A 22,783-nucleotide genomic window follows, 5' to 3' on the forward strand; every position below is an offset into this window, starting at 1 on the left:
AGGGCAGTGGAGGCCAAGTCATTGGATGGATTTAAGAGAGTTAGATCGAGCTCTAGGGGCTAGTGGAGTCAAGGGATATGGGGAGAAGGCAGGCACCGGTTATTGATAGGGGACGATCAGCCATGACCACAATGAATGGCGTTGCTGGCTCGAAGGGCAGAATGGCCTCCTCCTGCACCTATTTTCTATGTTTCGATGTTAATAATGGAGAAAAAACTTCTGTGTATCTATAGTAAACAAAAAAGCTGGAGAAACTCAGCGGGTGGCAGCATCTATGGAGCGAAGGAAATAGGCAACGCTTCGGTCGAGACCCTTCTTCAGCAGTGCCGGATTTACGTATAAGCTAAACAAGCTATAGTTTAGGGCCCCCACTTTCTAGGGGGCCCCCAAAAAAATCATATAGTATATTAAACACAAAAAACAGCGACAATTTGTCGCCGACATAGGACATCTGGACATATAAAGGGCCCTATTATCTCAAATAGCTTAGGGCCTCATCAAATCTAAATCCGGCCCTGTTCTTCACTCATACATACATGGATCTATACACATGCACATACATATATACACACGCACACATATATACATACATACCCATATACACACTCAAAAAAACGAACAATAATAGTGCAAAAAGACAAAACCAACTCAAGTCTACGTAGTTCAAACTTGATTAAAATGATCCAGTGTCTGTTTCATGGTTGCGAGGTTCACTTTTTGTGCCAGTAACTCATCCTCGATGGGAAACTGGGGATTGGCAAAGTTTGGTAAACCCCAAAGGGTGAAAACTACCATTTCTAAAGTCGCAAAGTCACTTTCTGGCCGGGCCGCTGTAATATCACAAGGTGACATAGAATAACGTTGAAACTGCTCTATCCATGGAAAGTAAAGAGAAAGCTAGCGTCCGCTGTAGTGGAGAGGATAGCTGGAGATCCACTCACATCTCCATGTCAGAGTCACCAAGAAGCTTTGGAAAACCCAGCGCAATAAGAGAGAGAAAAATGATTTAAAAGCCTCCACCTTTGCGAGAGAGGGGAGATTAAAATACCATAGGTACACAAAAATGCTGGAGAAACTCAGCGGGTGCAGCAGCATCTATGGAGCGAAGGAAATAGGCGACGTTTCGGGCCGAAACCCTTCTTCAGACTGAAGTGTGTGTTTTTTTAAATACCATATTACATTAAAAATGTGCTGCTTCTATCATTTTCGTCCACTGCCACATTTAATTGCGCGCTGCTCCCCAAGTTAATACACGCAGATTTTCTGAAATACATATCAACAAAAAGATGCAAGCCAAGCCTCTCGCCCCATTCTGTGCCCTCAAGGTGTGGGATCTTAACACTGTGGGCGACCCGAATGTATGAAGACGGAACTGCTGGAATCTTGAACAAAACACAAGGTTATGGAGGAACTCGGCATGGTTCGTGCTAGGCAGCATGGAGGGAGTGGTAACGAGGTGGAGGTATTGAGCAGAGATAATTTGGGGTTAGAATCCTTCTTACTGATGAACAGTCTGAGGAAGGGTCCCTAACCCGAAACAATCAGTTTCTCCTTTCAAAGAAAGTGCTGGAGTAACACAGGTTGCGGGTCAGGCAGCATCCCTGGGGAACATATGATATAGGTGACGTTTCGGGTTAGGACTCTTCCAGGAATGTCCCGAGATATGTTCCATACAGATGCCGAGGTGTTACTCCAGCACTTTGTGTGTGTGTGTGTGTGTGTGTTTTTTTTGTCGAGTAGCATACGCGGTTCCTTGTGTCTTCGGTTTCCATAATCGCAGATATCGCATAGAAAATAGTTGTAGGAGTAGGACATTCGGCCCTTCAACGTGATCAGTGCGTGGTGCTGTGAACACGTTTTTGCTTTCTTTCTATAAACTGGCCTGTGCTCTTCACGAAAAGCAAACAATCCAACACCGGATTTCAGGGTGAACTTAGCAACAAAGTGAAAAGGGTTAGTTACCTCGTTAGGAACCACACAGCGTAAGAGCTGATCAACCTCCCTCTCACCCACTCACATGCAATTGACACAACGGCAGGCGTGTCAGCAATCAGTAAAACCATGAGCCAACAGCATCTAATCAAAGCTGATTGTTGTCAGATGCTCGCTCCAGGCAGTGCTGATCATCGTGACTTGAGAACAACGCGGAATTTCCACAGCCCCCATGCCTGTATTTCCCGGGATGTGATGCTTCTTACCAAGAAGCAGTTAGAAAATCAACTCAAGTCGAGAGACAATCAAGAGATAGTCAAGTGTGATTGTGATATCATGCACCGAGAACAGAATGATGAAATACTTGCTGCCGCTCAACAGACCTGTCAATACAATAACACACTGATGATACATAATAATCAAAAATACAATAAATGAATAGCTGTAAATCTGGGCAACCATAATGGTGCAAAACACACACACACACAATCTGTAAAGCAACCAAAGATGAAGTCCATAGAAAATAATTGATGCTGACATTAGTGTTGCATCGTGTTCAACAGCTTGGTTGCTGGGAAACTGATCTTGAAACTGGTGGTCATGGCTTTCAGACTCCCGGACTTTCTTCTTGATGGTAGCAGTGAAACCAGAGTGTGGCCAGGGTGGTGTAGGTCTTTGATGATGTCAGATGCCTTTTTAAGGTAACACCTCCTTTGTGGGATTTGCCTGTGATGGACCAGGCTGTGTCTACCACCCTCTTCCGATAACGAACGAGACTCCCACATGCTAATTAGCATTTTCCAATCTATCACTATTTAATTAATAATTAGTATTTCTGTTTTCCCTTCAATGTGGTAACTTAACCTCTCATGTATTCATGTCGAACACATCACCATGCACTTGCCCACCAACTCTACTCAATATGTTTTTGAATTGCCTTGAAGTTTCTTTACAGCCTGAGGCCCCACAACCCCATGAGTTATATGCTGAAGGCAAACTCAGAAGAAGGGTCCCAACCTGAATGTCACCCATCCTTGTTCTCCAGGGATGCTGCCTGACCCACTGACTCACTCCGGCATTGCGTGTCTTTCCTAGGTAAACGAGCAGCTGCCGTTCCTTTTCTCCTCTCTATCTTCAGAAGTATTACATTTGGGTTATCTGATGCAAATCATCTGATGCAAATCATCAAAGTATATTGCGAATGGTCAGGGTTACGAGCACTTATCCCTGTGGTAACACAACCATCACCACCACCTCTCACCCTTGAGAAAGTCCAGTTTACTCATAATCTCTGGTTGACTGGCAGAATATTTCGACATGTTTTAATTTTGGGCACTAACTCTTAATTTGGGACTTTTACCAAAGAACTTCTGAAACCCCAAGTGCATCACATCTACTAGTTCTTCTTTATCTATTCTTCCAGTCCATCCTCGAAAAACTCCAGGAGGGTTGTCAAAGACCATTTCCTTATCATAAATCCGTGTGGTCATTATTCATCCAGAAACTTGAAAAGATTTGTGAGCCAGAAATAGATTGAGCAGAGGCGAAATCTTTCTTGGCACATGTGTAAACTTGAGATAATGTCAAAGTCCAACAGAGTGGATGTGCAGAACAAAGATGTCCACAATTCAGCACTCACTGCCTGACTGACATAAGAGGGCAAAAGAATGGACAGGGGAAATGGAAGAGGTTATTTAGATGCGATGGTGCATTCGCGGCAAGATAATGCAGCAGAGAGGAGGTGTGCAGTGTATGGCGTGGTAGTTACTGAGGTGGATACTGTGGAAAAATATGCCATGCTCAATCAATGATCAGATTCATTATCTGAAATACTTAAAGACATTATAAAACAGTGCATACCATTAACAATTGCATAGCCCAGCAAGGATGGTGGATACCAGCATGAAAATTGCCTAATTTAGTTTATGTGTAAATCATTACATCAAGAGAAACAAAACACTATTTTGCAACAGCAGGTTTGTTTCAGTCCCCAAAAATCTTCATTATCAGAAAATGTAGAGACAAAAAGGAATTTGCAACAAACACCCAGTGCGGGTTTATGGGGGAAGTACAAGGATACGTCGACCAGAGAAACAGAATATGCTAAAATAATTCCATGAAACTTTTGCCCTGCCATCAGAAGAGAAAGATTTTATGCAAAATAATACCAAAGATAGAAATAGAAAATACACATTTATCAGGGAAGTTGTGATAAACTTACTTCTTCACTGAGGCTACTTTTTGGAAGGGAAAACGATAATTGTTAATGGATGACATCATCTGTATTACGGCTAGGTTTTTACCCTGCACAGCGCACAGTGGTAGAGTTGCTGCCTTACTGCGCTAGAGACCCGGGTTCGATCCTGACTACAGGTGCAAACTGTAGTTTGTAGCGGAGGAAACTGGAGCACCCACAAGGAACCCACCTGGTCCCAGGGAAAACATGCAAGCTCCACACAGAAAGCACTTGAGGTCAGGATCAAAACTGTGATTGTCTCTGGCACTATGACGCAGCAACTCTACCAGCTGCACTACTGTGCTAGTACTTACTAAAGAGTTATCAACAGAATCTAATCAACATATCAATATTGTAAAAAAATCCACAACATCTACTGTTGTAACCACTCTCTGATTTCTTTAGGCTTCGTCTGTTGCCATAGTTTCTTACCTTTGGGCATATAGTATTTGTGCAGCATTTAAATCTTGCCATGCGAATGATTCAAATGAACCTGTGGAGGTGAGGAATTACTTCTAATCTAATTAAAAGAAACCGATTCTTATAAAACTGTTTTTTATTTTAATCCGTTCAAAATAAATCGATGAATTACAAATTTTCCCGCAATCACACCAGATCCCTCTGTACATTTGCTACCATTTTTAAAAATAATTATTTCCATTAGGGTATTGGCTTGATGTTTAAAAATCTATACTTATTTATGTACAATCAACTATGTTTTTAAAAGAAACAATATATACACATTTTTGAGGAATGCTTTCACACCATGTGGTTTTGTAACTAACCTTTCAATTTAAAGATCCACAAAGACAATTTCTCTTGAGTATTTTGTTTTTTACAAAATGGACCTTTTGGAAAATGTAAGCCACGATATTCACAAATAATCTATCAGGAAGACAATGTGCTGGGCCTTCCCATTGGACCTACATGTGACTGTTCTTATAATTGGCCTTGCAACCAATTGGTTCTATTGAATCTGCAAGATATTTATAATAATACAATTCATTTGGATCACTGGGAGTTGGCATTGTAAACACAGTGGTAGATGGTGAGAAAACCAAATCAAGGGAAAGTCCAATTGACCTCATGCTAAAAAAAATAATGGCAGTATTGATAAGCCATTGTTACCCATATCGTTCGAGAGCAAACTCCAGTCTTTACAAACTCCACACTATTCCGTGGTACCATCATTCCTTCATGAGATAAACCTCAAAAGATCCATCAGGACAAAACAGGGCTTCCACAAGGTGCTGAAAGTCATCAATATCAACAGAATTGAATTCTACCACATTCTGAAAATTAATAAATCCGTGCAGTCCCGTCTCTTTACCACTAAGCCTTGGGACCATTCCCAGCTCACCAAGGAGTGTTGAAGAACAATCCCAGGGCTCCACCAGCTGTACCTAAAATGTGGTACTTGGTGAAGCTGCAGTCCAAGACTAATTATATTCTAAACAGAAAAAGCAGCATTCTATTGAAGCTATTCTAAGCGGTATCATGTCCAATGGATAAACTCAAAGGACTACAGTTCTATCGCTTCAGCCCATGAATAAAACAGCTGAGATCACCAACCCAAACGATAGGGAAGCCAAATTGTGCTTGCAAAAGATGAGAGTGAAGTATTGGAGCAGTGTACAACCTCTTGGGTTCTTTTTGAAGTCCTCTCCCTCACAGAAGAAAGCCTTCCATTTTTATGTGTCACTCAAAATGTAATGAGCCCACTGGACGTTATAAAACATGTCGCCTTGACGACATCGGATTTGTATAGCTGAAGACTGAGCCTCCAGGTTCTGTCACACCTTAAGTTTAGCTGCTCCAGCAAAGCTGGCATTCACTGAAAGAATGTAATCTGGCATTTCAATGCACAAACGGAGAGACATTCCAGAGCAAACCTTCACTGTGGCCCACAAGATAATGGAAGGTGCAGGGCTGGATTTACCTATAAGTTAGACAAGCTTAAGCTTAGGGCCTCGAGGTCTAGGGGGGCCTCCGGCCAAGGCAGGACACCTACCGTTCAACTCTGGGCGGCCCCCCTCTCTATCTCTCTCACTCCATCTCCCCCCGCTATCCGTGTCCCGGCCGCCGGGCTCTGCTCGCTCCTCATCCGCCGGCAATGCAGGCCGCCTTGCACATGCGCATTGCTGCGGCCTGCACGTCCTCCCCCCTGCACATGCGTACAACCACAGCCAGCACATCATCGGCCGCCCTGCGCATGCGCACTGCAACGGCAACTGGTCGGCGCTGGGCACTTTCTCCCTCGCTTTGAATTGTGGGAGATTTGGCCGCCATGGCTGTCCGGTAGCTGCCTCGCCGCCAGCGCTGAAAACCAACGCGGAGGGGGCCTCACAAGTGGAACAGCTTAAGGCCTCTTTTCATCTAAATCCGGCCCTGGGAAGGTGTCATTAAAAGTGAAATCAATCACCTCCCCTTGACATTCTATGAAATTATCATGGTCAGATCTACCACCATCACCATCATTGAGGAATAAAAAACAGATACAAAAATGCTGGAGTAACTCAGGAGCCAACCAGCATTGCTGGTGAACATGGAGAGATGACATTTTGGGCCAGGATCCTTCTTCAGACTTTGTGTCCCTTTTTGTAAACCAGCATCTGCAGTTCCTTGTATCTCACAGGGGGATGATATTGAGTGGAGTTTTAACTGATTCAGCTACAAGAGTAAATCTGAAGCAATATCTGAAGCAACGATTCCTCACTTCCATCAAAAAACCCTATTCAGGAAGAGTGTGATGGGATGATTGAATGCAGCCACAACAACGCACAAGAAGTTCTAAGCAATTTGATTGTTTCTTGAATAGTCCCTCAAACACTGGTTCACGACAGCTGGGGTTATACCATCCCCAATGCACTAAAGCAAGGTTTGTTCAGCAGTATTACATAAAATCTGTTTTCGACCAGCTAGATAAAGTACTGTTTTTTTGGGATCGCCACTCTTCTCCAGGCCAATTGCTAATGTAATGAGGAAACATTCACTGCTTCTCCATCATTGCTGGGTCACAATCTTGGCCGTCCCAATCACACAAACTACTTGGACTGTAGTGGTTCAAGAAGTCAATTTGCCAAAACCGTCTCATGGATAGGGAAGGATGGACAATAAACCTTTGCCTTCGTCTCAGATGTGTATTCCAAAATGGTGAACTGTGAATAATTGAGTCATCGATTACATTATTGACCCTGAAGGTTTTTGCCTCTATTCCTGGGGTCCTTCGTCATTCTTTTCTTGATAACAAAAACCTGTTGAAAGACAGAAAAAATAGATTCCCGATTAGTAAGGGTGTCAAAGGTTATGGGGAGAAGGCAAGTGGATGAGCTTGAGAGAGAAAAATAAATAGCAGGAGACTCGATGGGCCAAATGGCCTAATTTTGTTGGTATGACCGGTCAACTCATACAGAATGGTGTTCAAAATTCTATCCATTTTCCAGCCTTACAGTGATTTCAAAGATAATTATCGAAATTTGGCTTAGATTACTAGCATCAGTGGGAGTTCAGGTTAGTTTATTGTCACGTGTATCGAGGTACAGTGAAAAGCTTTCGTTGCATGCTATCCAGTCAGCAGAGAGACAACACATGATTATAATCACGTCATTTACAGTGGATAGTTACACGATAAGGGATTAACGTTTAGTGCAAGGTAAAGCCAGCACAGGGAGAACACTGACCACCATCTCCTGATATTCAGTTCCCTTGAAGTCAATTAGAGTGAGTGTGCAAAGTATCACCCAGGGAGGATGTACTTGCATGTTTTTGGTGCAGGTGAACAAAGATCATCTCCCATGGCTGTGGATTTCTGTCGGGGTTTACCCTGCCTTCCGCTTTCACTTTAGCAGGAGATAAATTTCCAGGTGAAATGGCATCAACGTTTGAATGCAAATATTAATGTAGTTTCACTAATTGCTTATTAAAATTACTACAGGAAATTGGAATAATCCCCTTGAAAATACTCCTGTTCAGGAATTATTCAACATATAATGAACAATTGCAGTACACAGCTACATCTTTACTTGATTTGAATATAGTGAAGTCAATTAACAAGGTATTCGCTTGCTAATTTTGTGCTCAGTTGGAATTAGAATTAGATTACTGCAAATCATCACACTGAAGTAAAATAAATATTAGCATGTAATTCAAATATCAAAGTTATAAATGATGTAGGTTTATTAGTGGATGGAGTTCTGCTTTGGGCACATTGTGGATCGAGGTGACCCTCAGACTATCCTTGATCGGTCTTTGCTGGCTTTACCTTGCACTAAACGTTAGTCCCTTATCATGTATCTATACACTGTAAATGGATCGATTGTCATCATGTATTATCTTTCTGCTGACTGGTTAGCATGCAACAAAAGCTTTCCACTGTACCTCAGTGACAGTAAACTAAACTGAACTGAATTGAACTACAGGGAGAGACCAATATTTTGCCAGAAAATTGTGAACATGTGTTTCATAAACAGACTTATGATTTTATTACAAAAGGCACCAGAGAAAAGTACCTTGGTACATGTGACAATAAACTAAACTGAAACCACCTACCACCATGTTTCTTAATTTTCAACTCAAATCTATTGCAAAGCACGAAACATAAAAGCCTTCTATGAACAAAGTCAAACAGGCAATTTTTTAAATATTTCATTTTTAAATTTTGCATGAAATATTACTCAATATATTTATGTGCAATGACTGTGCCATTTCATTAATACACTAAAATTGTTTTGTTCATCATAAAAAATAAGCGTTTTAATCAGTGCCTACTCCTCCAGCTGTACACAGTATGAATTTAATTATCTGATTAATTATACAGAAGCTCTTCCTCATTAGCAAGAAATAAGTTATTTAGAATGTTTTTTTAAATGTAACCAAGTGCTTTCAAAACATGCCTATTTGTGTTGATGCATCTACGAGTTCCAGATTTAAAAAAATCACAAACGTGTATAACTAAAATGATGATTACATTAAATTGTAAACAGGGTCAGTATGCAAGTGGGCCAACTTACTGCACAATATATTTTAAATGAGCACAAATTATTACATAAACTTGAGTTGCTCGCATTGTAATTTGTGCTTGAAATCTTGTGATCTTTTAAGCTGATTTCAAAGAATTTCATCAAAATAGATGCAAACAAGCAGAAACTCCTGGTGTGTACAACATCACATAATAGTCTCAGCTCAGGGTTTATTTTTTTGACCACATTTGTACCGACTTCAATCACCACCAGGCTTTCAAATAAGTAGACTGCTGGAGAAAGACGTTTTAACATTTAAAATTTTCTTTGTAGAATAGGGAATTGTCAAAATAATTAGTCCGCAATAACCTACCTGAACTCCCGGTGGCTCAGCACTTCAACTCCCCCTCCCATTCCCAATCCGACCTCTCTGTCCTGGGTCTCCTCCATTGCCAGAGTGAGCAACAGCGGAAATTGGAGGAACAGCACCTCATATTCCGTCTGGAGACCTTGCGTCCGTATGGCATTAACATTGAATTCTCCCAATTTTGCTAGCCCTTGCTCTCCTCCCCTTCCTTAACCCTCTAGCTGTCTCCTCCCACCCTCCCATCCGCCCGCCCTCGGGCTCCTCCTCCTCCTCCCCTTTTCCTTCTTTCTCCCCCCCCCCCACCCCCCATCAGTCTGAAGAAGGGTTTCGGCCCGAAACGTCGCCTATTTCCTTCGCTCCATAGATGCTGCTGCACCCGCTGAGTTTCCCCAGCAATTTTGTGTACCTTTGCTGGAGAAAGACGTATAGGTTTGTAGGTTAATTGGCTTGGTATTAGTATAAATTGTCCCTCATGTGTGTGTAGGATAGCGTTAATGTGCGGGGATTGCTGGTCGGTGCGGACTCGGTGAGCCTGATGGGCCTGTTTCCGTGCTGTATCTCCAAACTAAACTTTAAAAAATATATATAGTCTAAGCAAACTGCCCTTCTGGATCTGTGTCTCATGCAGTAAACTGCAGTGTAAGTCAAAAATATTATGCTTCCCTACACATTATTGTTCTGTTTTTCTGCAATGGCTCCCCAATGTAAATTATATGTTGATAAGTAATAGGAGCAGAATTAGGCCATTTGGCCCATCAAGTCAACGCCGCCATTCAATCATAGCTGATCTATGTCTCCCTACTAACCCCGTTCTCCGGCCTTCTCCCTGACAACCGTACTAATCAAGAATCTCTCTATCTCTGCCTTAAAAATATCCATTGACTTGGCCTCCACAGCACTCTGTTGCAATCAATCCAAAAGATCCACCACCTTTATCAACACAGTTGGCTTTTCAGGATTTTTTTTTTTAATCAAATACATTCCCCCATTTATTTCCTATTTGAAATTCTACCATTTTTTCCCATTGGTGGACCGACACTGTAGGGAATCCTACTTGCTGACATGCTACTTAATTAGGATCTGCCTACAATAATACTAATTTCATGTTAAATAGTTAAACTTCTTGACAAAGAGTGATTAAGGTCTGTAATGGAGCCCTGTACAATGGGGAGTAACAAAGTTTTTCAAAGCGTCCACATTATACAGCTTGACTAATTGCCTTAACCCTTTCAGGATTTTGATGCAATGATTTAAAGAGCCATCAAATTAGAAGAGATGTACTTGCTCTTAATGTAAGCAATTTCGAAGTTTTAACATTTAAAATTTTCCTTGTAGAATAGGGAATTGTCAAAATAATTAGTGCTCAGGGCTTTTCAGCAGTTTTTTCTTATTTCCTCCAGCGCTGCTGATGACTACATTGGAGCATGGTAGTTTAGGGAGTTCGTAATGGTTTGTGGAACCCTTTCTGCAGGCAGCCTTTTCCCAAAATAGGCCGAATGACTTGATATAACAACTGCATCAATATCACTGTCGCCCAGTGCTTGATGCTTATTGATTAATGGAGCAAAAGATTAAGGGAAGTTTTTCAAAAAATATTTTACTTTAGATTTCTGTTTGTAACTATTTCTAAATATTTATTCATGGTTTTAAATATCTTGAAATGTTTTATGTTTGAATTTAATTAATACTTTTTCATGGTCTTTAAATGTTTCGGCAGGTCACTGTTCATTGATGACTCAAGGGTATGGAGGGCCAAGGGGATTGGATCTGCTCAGCTGCCGCAGGGAAGTGAATGAATCCAAAGCGAAGGGTGCAGCTGGTATAGCTGCTGCCTCACTAATCCAGTTACCCGGTTCAATCCTCACCTCTGGTGATGTCGGTGCGGAGTTTGCATGCTCTGTTGTGAATGCACGGATTTCTACCGAGTGCTCCAGTTTCCACTCACATCCCAAAGATGTGCAATAGGTTAACTGCCCACTGTAAATTGTCCCTAGTGTGCAGGTGAGAGCTGATGGAAATATATATACAATAAAGTGGGATTAGTGGAGGATTAGTGCAAAGTAGTGTTTGACAGTCTACGTGGTTTGTTGAAATACTTGTTTCCATGCTGTGTGATTCTTCGATTTGTCCCTTCACACTGACATCCTCCCAGTGGGTTTTATTGGTCCATTGCTGAATCAATTCCAATTAAAAGAGATAATCCCCATGTGTATTTGCAAGTTCATGGATAAGGGAATATAAACAAGTACATGCTGAATGCCATTTTAATGAGCCTCAATGTGATATTTTTGTACAGAAAAATAAGAGAAAATTAATAAAAAGACCTCCCAAATTTTTGACCGATTCTGTTGCCCATTGCAGTCATTTCTTAAGATCACTGACTGTCAGACGTACAGTAAACCCTCGTTTTAACGGTACTTTTTATAACTGATTTTGGTTACAGCGGCCGATCGGTAATAACCAACATATCCGCCCGTGTGATCCGTTATAGCGAAGGTTTACCATATTAGCCAGTACATATTTTTAAGGATGTTTCTCTGATTTCACTAGAATGCACATTCATACGTACCTTCTAGAACTATCCGGGCATCACTTGCGATGTTGGCTTGGGAGAGCTTTTCGTGGAGATTTGATGGAGTTGCATTGTTCAATTCTTTATTCCTCCATGTTTGCAACATGATAAATATCTGCATTGTAAGTAGTTCATTTTCATTTTTAATTGTCATAACATCTTGAGACTCGAGGCCGAGGCAGCTTATTGCAAAAATCTGCCAGTTATTTCCCAGTTTTTCAGCCAACTGCATTAACTGTTTATCAGTGATATAATTATTCCTTTTGCACGTTAATCCATCTGCTGCAAAAATAAAGTAGATAGGAATGAATTAGCGACAATAGGGTTGTTTGTGAGGCGGTAATGAATTGTTAAATATCTTCATCATTGCACAGCATGTAATTGTAGGTCTTATTGTTGCTATTTCACTTCAGGATTAATGCAATTTAGATTTTAGATCAGCGCCACATTATGGAGAAATTAACAAACGTGTTATCTCACTGGGCTACTGTGTTTCAATACTGCACAATATGCTGGGGGATAGTTTTCCACAACAGTAATGTACACAGGGGCAATATACTGGCATGAATTGAGAAATGATTATTGGAGAGAAAGCAAAGTGTGGGAGTAAAGGGATAGAGTCATAGAGTGATACAGTGTGGAAACAGGCCCTTCGGGCCAACTTGCCCACACCAGCCAACATGTCCCATCTACACTAGTCCCACCTACCTGCGTATTGGCCCACATCCTTCCAAACCTGTCTTATTTATGTACCTGTCTAACTGCTTCTTAAACGTTGGGATAGTCCCAGTCTCAACTACCTCCTCTGGCAGCTTGTTCCATCAACCCACCACCCTTTGTGTGAAAAGGTTACCCCTCAGGTTCCTATTAAATCTTTTCCCCTTCACCTTAAACTTATGTCCTCTGGTCCTCGATTCACCTAGTCTGGGCAAGAGATTCTACCCGATCTATTCCTCTCATGATCTTTTTTAGAATGACAGGCTCTAACTATCGGGTGCTTGGGATCCAGCTAATTCACAATCAAAATAAATGATTTGACCAAGTGAACCAAACGACATGGATGTCAAAATGAGCAGATGAAAATATGCAAGACATTTTTTGTAAGTTTGCGGATGACACTAAAGTTGGTGGTATTATAGACAGTGAAGATGGACACTAAAGATGTTCCTCCTCATCTCCTTTCTAGAAGAGCGCCCGTTAATTCTGAGGGTATGACCTCTGGTCCTGGACTTTCCCACCAGTGGAAACATCCTTTCCACATCCACTCTATCAATGCCTTTCATTGTTCTGTCAGTTTCAATGAGGTCCCCCCTCAACCTTCTAAACTCCAACGAGTAGAGGCCCAGTGCTGTGAAACGCTCATCATATGCTAACCCACTCATTCCTGGAATCATTCTTGTAAACCTTCTCTAAATCCTCTCCAGAGCCAGCACATCCATCCTCAGATATCGGGCCCACATTGGCTCACAGTTCTCCAAATGCAGCCTTATAGAGCCTCGGTATTACATCTCTGAAAGTAATGAATTATTGAAATGTTCTACTGCAGGAGAGCTGATGAGGTCAGACACGGAATTAATTCAGAGTAAAGATTAATACATTTTTGGATGCTAAGGGAATCAGGGGATATGGAGACGTTGCAGGAAAATTCAAACAGAATGGAAGATTCATTAAGAACTGCAGAGCAGACTGGAAGGACTGAATGTCCTAATCCTGCTCTTGTTTCATGTGTTCTTCACACTCACTTTTTAGCAATGATACTAGGGTGGAGCGAGATAGACCACCCCTGCAAAATCCAATGGACTGATGTGTAGATGTTTTAACATTTAAAAAAAGGGGGAGCCGGCGATTGCTCCGTGTCCATCGGAGGGAAGTGGGGGGGGGGGGGAAGGCTTGAGTTCCTCTTTCCTCCGACTCAGTCTGAAGAAGGGTCTCAACCCGAAATGTCACCTATTCCTTTTGTCCAGAAATGGCGCCGATTCGATTTGAGGATGCCATGACGGAAGCCGGTTACGGAAATGGCGGTGAAGATTACCCATCGCCTACTACGGCTTTTTCGCAGAGTGGACTATCTTGCTCCGCTATAGTATCTTTGCTTTTAGCAACAGCCCAAGAACTAGAACATTGATGCATTGAAAATGATAAATCTCGGATTGCTTCCCAATTATACTTTGTGGAAACAGGTTCAGGTGGTTACATTCTTGCCTCTGATCAGAAGTTCCCTCTGCCCCCCCCCCCCCCCCCCCCCCCCCCCCCCAAAAGCCATCCTGTTGAAAACTGGTTCAGTACAGAATAACACACCTTTTGGCATACCTTTGCATACAGCAGTTAATTATTTACTATTTTGCGGTGGGATTTTTGTTCCCCCCCAGCAGTATCTTTTAGCAAACTGTTTCCATGAATTAAGCAAGTCATGTTTCATATAACACCTGTAGCAAGGGTTTAGTCCTCAGCTGTCTGAAACATACCATATCTTACTTACAGTACATCCCAAATAAGCAGCCAGAATCCCTTGATCAGGGGCATTAGTCAGCCTGCCTGCTTTATCCTCAATGTTATGTGTGACCTCCTCAGATCTCAAAATACAAACACCCATGCATGCCTGGACTGCTTTGACTGTGGAGGTCAGCGGTGTGTTCAATCTCAGCTTAATGCTCTTTGCTGCAACAGTGAGGTCTTACAGATTCCATTGTCAACTTACGAATGCAGGCAAAGCACAAAGTGCTGGAGCAACTCTGCAGGTCAGGCAATGTCTGTAGAGTGAATGGATAGGCAATGTTTCTTCTGAGTTACTCCAGCACGTTGTGTTTTTCTCAAGATTCCAACACCTGCAGTTCCTTGTGTCTCCCACAAGCACCAGGCACCCTTCCGTCCCAGTCTTTCGTCTCGGATTCATCCACCAGATGGCGCTCCACTGACATTTCTGCACACGCTCCATCGAAACGAGGTCAGGTCTATTTACCAAGATGTATGGAACCAATATTTTCTTTCCCCTCTCCCTCGCTCAACGAAACTTTATCCAATTGAAGAATTCCTATCTCAAATCGTCCAACACAGGTGGACCATCGACTTGTGGACTCGTATCCACTTAGCTCATCCTGGTAGTTTTTGTAATATCCACTCTTGCCAAGTCCTTTCAGTTGTTTCAGCAGGTTTACAGGCTGCTGCAATGTGTGCTGGGGCATTCAGGGAAGCACATTAACTTTAAGCATCCGATAAATAGCTTTCTGCTGTATATTCAAATGATCGGTACGACAGATTAAAGACCTCTGGCATCACTGCCTCAAGCTCACAGGTAAATCAAACCCAATTGATCTCACTGCTCAAAAGGAGATATTCAGTGCACAATTTAGCAGAGCAATTACATTTATATATCTGGATACTCGTTTGTAGAACCTAGTTATAAACTCGTGTTATTTTGGTGCTTTGTACGTTCTTTACATCACAAATAATTTAATTAAAAGGCTGGTTTGTACCAAAGATAGGCACAAAATGCTGGAGTATCTCAGCGGGTTCAGTCTGAAGAAGGGTCCTGACCCGAAACGTCATATCCATTTTCTCTCGAGAATAGTATAGCACGGGTACGGGCCCTTTCGGCCAACATTGTTTGTGCCAGACATGATGCCAAGTTAAACTGATCTCATCTGCCTATATATGAACAATATCCCTCTTTTCCTCGCATTTCTATGCACCTATCTAATAGCCTCTTAAACGTCACAATTGTATCTGCCTCCACCACCACCCCTGGCCCCACCACCACCCCTGGCCTCCACCACCACCCCTGGCCCCACCACCACCCCTGGCCCCCATCAGCACCCCTGGCCCCACCACCACCACCCCTGGCCTCCACCACCACCCCTGGTCTCCACCACCACCCCTGGCCTCGCCACCACCCCTGGTCTCCACCACCCCTGGCCCCACCACCACCACTGGCCTCCACCATCACCCCTGGCCCCACCACCACCACTGGCCTCCACCACCACCCCTGGCCCCACCACCACCCCTGGCCTCCACCACCACCCCTGGCCTCCACCACCACCCCTGGCCTCCACCACCACCCCTGGCCCCACCACCACCCCTGGCCCCACCACCACCCCTGGCCCCACCACCACCCCTGGCCTCCACCACCACCCCTGGCCTCCACCACCACCCCTGGCCTCCACCACCACCCCTGGCCTCCACCACCACCCCTGGCCTCCACCACCACCCCTGGCCTCCACCACCACCCCTGGCCCCGCCACTCTGTTGAAAAAACTCTCCATTAAACATTCCCCCCTCACACCTTATAGCGATAGCCTCTATTGTTGGGCATTTCAACCCTGTGGAAAAAAGTTCTAAATGTCTACCCGACCTATGCCTCTCATAATTTTATACACTTCGATCAAGTCTCCCCTCAACCTCTGACGTTCCATAGAAAACAATCCAAGCTTATCCAACCTCTCCTTGTGGATGAAACCGTCAAATCCAGGTCGCATCAGTAAATCTCCTCTGCACTTTCTCCAAAGCCTCCACATCCTTCTTGTAATGGGGCGACCAGAACTGGGTGCAATACGCTAAATGCATCTAACCAAAGTCTTAGAGAGCTGCATTATTTGATAACATTGAATTACGAAGTACAGTACCAGTATTATCCACACGTGGCTTTTTGACATTGGTTTCTTCCGCAAAGATTTCACAGCTTGATCTTCTCCTCCTATTTTCTGAAGGAAAAAATAATAATTCAGTGAAAGGTTGTGTAGCGGCAGATTTTTCAAATCTTTCAGGAAATTAACTCCCTAGCCACTAATTGGGTGAGACGGGATAAGGGGAATATCTTCGGTACGCATGCAAGCTGCCTCAGAGACCTTCAGAGCTTCTCCTTTCATAAAGCTTCAGCACACAGTCTTTTAATGAATATTTTCTTTATTGGAGATATAAAACAGTAAGATACATCCAAGGTTTTTCCGACTTGTTCCGGCAATCTTCTTCGAACTCCAGCTCATTACTTCAGATACTAGAAAACTCCTCGTGTCTCCATACTTCACATGATCTTGACATGTGGCTTGACATGTGGCTTGACATGTGGCTTGACATGGTCGAAGGATTAACCTTCTCCCTCTTCACTCCAAAACGAATCTAACCAACTAAACTACCACGCAAGCAGTTAAGCTGCATAAACACGCCCAAAGACACGTCATAAATCTTGCTGTCGCTTTATCTGTCGCATCTTCTCTTCTTGCTGTCGGGCCAATTCATGTTTTTTCTTCATAGCATCCGCTTCTATTGAGAGCGCTGCTAAATCAGCTTCTGCTCCCAATTGAGCAGAAGTCCTCGAAACCGAACTGGCTGAGCAACCAGATCTGCGGCCTGATCTTCGTGAAGATACATTTGAGATACTATCTCCCGTTTCTATTTCATCACCACGTGGCTCTTCTGGCATAGCTCTGCCCTCATCTTCATCTTTATTCATGATTTAAAAGAGGTCTTGGCACATTGCCAAGTCTTTAAATTAGTCGAAAAAGTCTCTGTTTCTAAGTGACTTTGTTATTATCAACAATTTCTTCCAAAACTAAAACATGCCGATAATGTAGAGAACCTCTCTCTAATTCCAGGTGCAAAATAAATGATGCTAATTCAAATGGAATGCTCTTTATCATAAGAGATTCAAAACAATCCAAGCTCGGTCTGCCTTTCCCAGACACGCTGGAGAAAACAGCTTCTTGAGCTCTGTAACAGAATTCTTTTAATTAAAACCCTGATTTTAATTCAAAAGGTAATAATCGATTCGTACTCACAAATCCAGTGATACGTCTTCAGATACGTTCCGATGCTGATGATAGACCTCAAGGCTCTTCCTGGCCAAGATCTTCTTCAGTTCCACGACTGGAACCAATCTTCTTTCTCTGGCTATGCCTCTCCGAGGTCTTAGCCCTGCCGTCTTCAATTAAATCTTCTGTCCCACTCTCTGGGACTGGTATTTCTTCTTCAGTTCCACGACTGGAACCAATCTTCTATGGCTGCGCCTCTCCGAGGTCTTAGCCTTCGTCCTGCTCTGGCTGCGCCTCTCCGAGGTCTTAGCCTTCGCACTTCGATCTTCTGTCCCTATCTCAGGGACTGGTATTTACCCCCGCCGGAGGTTTGCTTCTACTTATCTTCTGTCCCACTCTCTGGGACTGGCAATTAACCCTCTGCCGGAGGTATCCTTCGACTTAATGTAGCGGCAGATTTTTCAAATCATTCAGGAAATTAACTCCCTAGCCACTAATTGGGTGAGACGGGATAAGGGGAATATCTTCGGTACGCATGCAAGCTGCCTCAGAGACCTTCAGAGCTTCTCCTTTCATAAAGCTTCAGCACACAGTCTTTTAATGAATATTTTCTTTATTGGAGATATAAAACAGTAAGATACATCCAAGGTTTTTCCGACTTGTTCCGGCAATCTTCTTCGAACTCCAGTTCATTACTTCAGATACTAGAAAACTCCTCGTGTCTCCATGCTTCACATGATCTTGACATGTGGCTTGACATGCTCGACATGTGGCTTGACATGGTCGAAGGATTAACCTTCTCCCTCTTCACTCCAACACGAATCTAACCAACTAAACTACCACGCAAGCAGTTAAGCTGCATAAACACGCCCAAAGACACGTCATAAATCCCACCCACATTATAACGGGCAGTCTAAAGTTTAAAGGAACATGCCACCCACAATGACATGCAAAACAGGCCAAATGGCCACTACAGGTTGATCGGCAAGTTTAGTTTCAAAAGAACATGGAAATATTTCCTAAAGTTTCAAGGCACTTCACAGGATCATTATCCATTAAAATCAATATTAAATGCAATCTCACAGGATCCCACAATTTGCTTTCAAATCAACCTCTTTTTAAATAATTCCAAGCCTTAATTCCCCTGAAATTCATTCTCTGCATTGGTTGCACAAAGTGGATATTTTCTTACTGTACAACTGCATGTCCATTATTCTTTGAAGTCCCCCTCCCATTACGAATCCGACCTTTCTGTCCTGGGCCTCCTCCATGGCCAGAGTGAGCACCACCGGAAATTGGAGGAGCAGCACCTCATATTCCGCTTGGGCAGTCTGCACCCCAGCGGCTTGAACATTGACTTCTCCAATTTCTGGTAGCCCTTGCTGTCTCCTCCCCTTCTCAGCTCTCCCTCAGCCCTCGGGCTCCTCCTTTTCCTTTCTTCTTCCCGCCACCCCCCACCCTGCATCAGTCGGGTTTCGGCCCGAAACCGTTGCCTATTTCCTTCGCTCCATAGATGCTGCCGCACCCGCTGAGTTTCTCCAGCACTTTTGTCTACATTCTTTGAAGCACCTTAGTTCAAAGGCATGTTCCTTCTCTATCATGTACCATTGTGTAAAACTTGGTAAAGAATCATATCCTCATGCAGTGATCTGCTCAGTCACATTTCCTGTCCACACCTCTAACTCATTGCAGGCTCGAGAGTGGGATTGGTGACATCATGTCTAAACGCAAGATCTAACCCCGCTTTTGCTTAACATATGCACACATGCATTTCCCCAGCAGATGACAAAGTGTAGGAAATTAGCTTGGAGGGCATGCACCATCTTTGTTCAAGGTCTAATTTAACACAATACCTTAATTTTCAGAACTTTTCCTTCTAAATCCTTTGGAGGTTTCTATTAGAACCATGTCTCGTCAACACTCTGATACCAATACAACAATCTGTTTTCAGGGATTTTTTGAGACATTTTTTTGTGCCACAGAAACAAAGACACCTGCAATTGTGTGCCTTAAAAGTTATCCAAAAAAACTGTACCAAATGGTCTTTTGCTAGATTAAGCAATCTTTATATCTTGTTTTAAGTAAATGCCATAGTAAAAACATACTGTTAATGTTTCTTTGTTTTGCTGGTTCATTCTGCTTATTGCTCGGCCAGTCACCTGAAACATCACAGAAAGATACTCTTCTGATTAAAAGGAAAAGGGATGACAATGCAAACTGGATGAATACGCAGATTTAATAAAATCCCCAAATCTGGACTGATGAACAATGTTAAATATAGTATAAAAATGCATAACAAATAATTTTACAACCTAATTCAATGTAATCCTTTTTAAAAACATATCATCAGGATTGAAAGGAGAAAAATATATGATACAGGTCTTTAAAATGATGAGAGGGATAGACAGAGTTGACGTGGATAAGCTTTTTCCATTGAGAATAGGGAAGATTCAACCAAGAGGACATGATTTGAGAATTAAGGGACAAAAGTTTAGGGGTAACATGAGGGGGAACTTCTTTACTCAGAGAGTGGTAGCTGTGTGGAATGAGCTTCCAGTGGAAGTGGTGGAGGCAGGTTGGATTTTATCATTTAAAAATAAATTGGATAGGTATATGGACGGGAAAGGAATGGAGGGTTATGGTCTGAGTGCAGGTAGATGGGACTAGGTGAGAGTAGGTTTTCTGCATGGACTAGAAGGGCTGAGATGGCCTGTTTCCGTGCTGTAATTGTTATATGGTTATATGCATCAAACATTCTGATTTTGTACTGTAACATTAAATTGGGTTGAGATTGAAACGTGACTGGATGCGAAATGAATGATGTCAATTATTGGGATTCTTGCAAAGACTGAATTGGATTAGGATTGAATATGAGTTGGATTGGTTAGAGTACAATGAATTCAGTTTAGAAATAATGGAATATTTTGGAGTGGAAAGAGTCCAATGAGTATTGATTTCAGCTGTGAAGATGCAAAGATGAAGGAGCATATTATGGCAGATTAGAGGGAAATAAATGAGAGGAGTAATTATCTTTATCATTGATAAAACAGATGGAGTCAAAGAACACTAAATGGAAAACAGATGGGTCATATGTGTGATAGCAATCAAAATATCAAAGTTTGGTGAATTTCTTATCTGGGCAATTTGTGTAAAGTTCACTGGAGAACTGGCAAATAAATCATCCCCTCCCTCTCTGTCCCTCCCCCACCCTATTTGTTGTACTAATTTTACCATCGTCCTGTTAAGTTCCTCTGTCCATATTATCTCCCTGTTACCTATCCCACAGCCAACAATGGCCTATTATGTGCCCCACATTTCCTTGTTTATCATTGTTTTTAGTATTCCTTCCATTAATTTCTCCTAAGTACTGTCTAGGTCTCTCGTTCCCCTTTCCTGACTCTCAGTCTGAAGAAGGGTCTCGACCTGAAACGTCACCCATTCCTTTTCTCCAGAGATGCTGCCTGACCCACTGAGTTACTCCAGCCTTTTTTTGTCTGTGTTCACACACTACATGTCAGCTATCAATTTCAGTGAAAGGCAATACCAGCAGTGACTATCATTGAATTAAATCAACTTTGAAAATGGATGCAAGTTAAATGTTTTTGTCACAAGCAAGCTGAGTTCATAATTATCTAAGGGTACGTTTGCATTTGGTAGATACTTACACTCCCGCAGTTTGGATGTCCATATGACTTCATCTGACTCTTTGTCCATTAGTTTCAGCTGAAGATCTTCTCCTTGTTCTAAATATACTTCAAAGTAGCTTTTACATTTAAAAGATGTCATGTCCATGAATTCAATCTCCTAATGAGACATAACATATTATAATATTTTATTCAATGGAAAGAAAATGGCACCATCTCAGACTTCACAGTGGCATAGCTAGTCGAGCTGCTGCCTCACAGTGCCATGGACGCACGCTCGATCCTGATCTCTGATGCTTTCTGTGTGGAGTTTGCCCATTTGGGTTTCCTCCGGGTGCTGTAGTTTCCTCCCACATCCCAAGGACATGCAGGTTAGTAGGTTGCCCTTAATGTGTGGCGAGTGGATGCAAAAGTGCAATAGTATAGAATTAGCGTGAACGGGTGATCGATGGTGGGTGTGGGCTCATTGGGCTGGAGGGCCTGTTGCCATGCTGTATCTTTCTGTCAATTAACGATTGAGTACATGCACTTGACAATAAACGCGCGTTTTCAATGGTGCAATATCCTCTTCGCCTACAGAGAGACCAATAGTTTGCCAGAAAATTGTGAACAAGTTCTTCATAGACAGACTTATGATTTTTTATTACAAAGGGCACAATAGAAAAGTTAAGTGCTTGGGATTTCTGAATGAATATTAATGATAACTTAAAGGGGCTGTCCCACTTGGGCGACCTAATTGGCGAGTTTAGAAGAGTTTAGGAGAGTTTGAAAAAATGGCATGTTGAAGACCTCCTTCGACTATGTAGAAGACTTCCTTCGACCTCCCTCGACTATGTTGAAGATTACTTTCCACTAGCTACGACTAACTTCGGAAAAATTGGACACCGAATAGTGGAGTGAAGACGACCTCCTTCAATCTCCGTTGGACTATGATGAAGACTATCTAGAGAATGGAGCGGCTGGGCTTGTACACTCTGGAGTTTAGAAGGATGAGAGGGCATCTTATTGAAACATATAAGATTGTTAAGGGTTTGGACACGCTAGAGGCAGGAAACATGTTCCCGAAGTTGGGGGAGTCCAGAACCAAGGGCCACAATTTAAGAATAAGGGGTAAGCCATTTAGAACGGAGACGAGGAAACACTTTTTCTCACAGAGTTGTGAGTCTGTGGAATTCTCTGCCTCAGAGGGCGGTGGAGGCCGGTTCTCTGGATATTTTCAAGAGAGAGTTAGATAGGGCTCTTAAAGGTAGCGGAGTCAGGGGATATGGGGAGAAGGCAGGAACAGGGTACTGATTGGGGATGATCACATTGAATGGCGGTGCTGGCTTGA

General features: G+C 42.7%; 1 protein-coding gene across 2 annotated transcripts in view; it reads right to left on the minus strand.

Annotated features, from left to right (window-relative positions):
• Positions 1–6,572: 6,572 nt before the first annotated feature.
• Positions 6,573–22,783, minus strand: part of LOC116979588 — an 81,629-nt gene continuing 65,418 nt past the window's right edge. Inside the window, exons 13-17 of one of the 2 annotated variants that reach the window (XM_033031169.1) lie at positions 21,475–21,613; positions 19,915–19,968; positions 16,685–16,762; positions 12,063–12,347; positions 6,574–7,422 (exon numbers count right to left, since the gene is read on the minus strand). In XM_033031169.1, coding sequence (XP_032887060.1) covers positions 7,379–7,422; positions 12,063–12,347; positions 16,685–16,762; positions 19,915–19,968; positions 21,475–21,613 — 600 coding nt within the window. In that variant the 3' untranslated portion in view covers positions 6,574–7,378. Of the gene's footprint in view, positions 7,423–12,062; positions 12,348–16,684; positions 16,763–19,914; positions 19,969–21,474; positions 21,614–22,783 lie in introns of both variants that reach the window. The other variant, XM_033031170.1, reaches the window with a different exon arrangement.

Source organism: Amblyraja radiata, chromosome 13 (genome assembly GCF_010909765.2).
Source record: "Amblyraja radiata isolate CabotCenter1 chromosome 13, sAmbRad1.1.pri, whole genome shotgun sequence".
Classification (NCBI taxonomy): Eukaryota; Metazoa; Chordata; class Chondrichthyes; order Rajiformes; family Rajidae; genus Amblyraja; species Amblyraja radiata.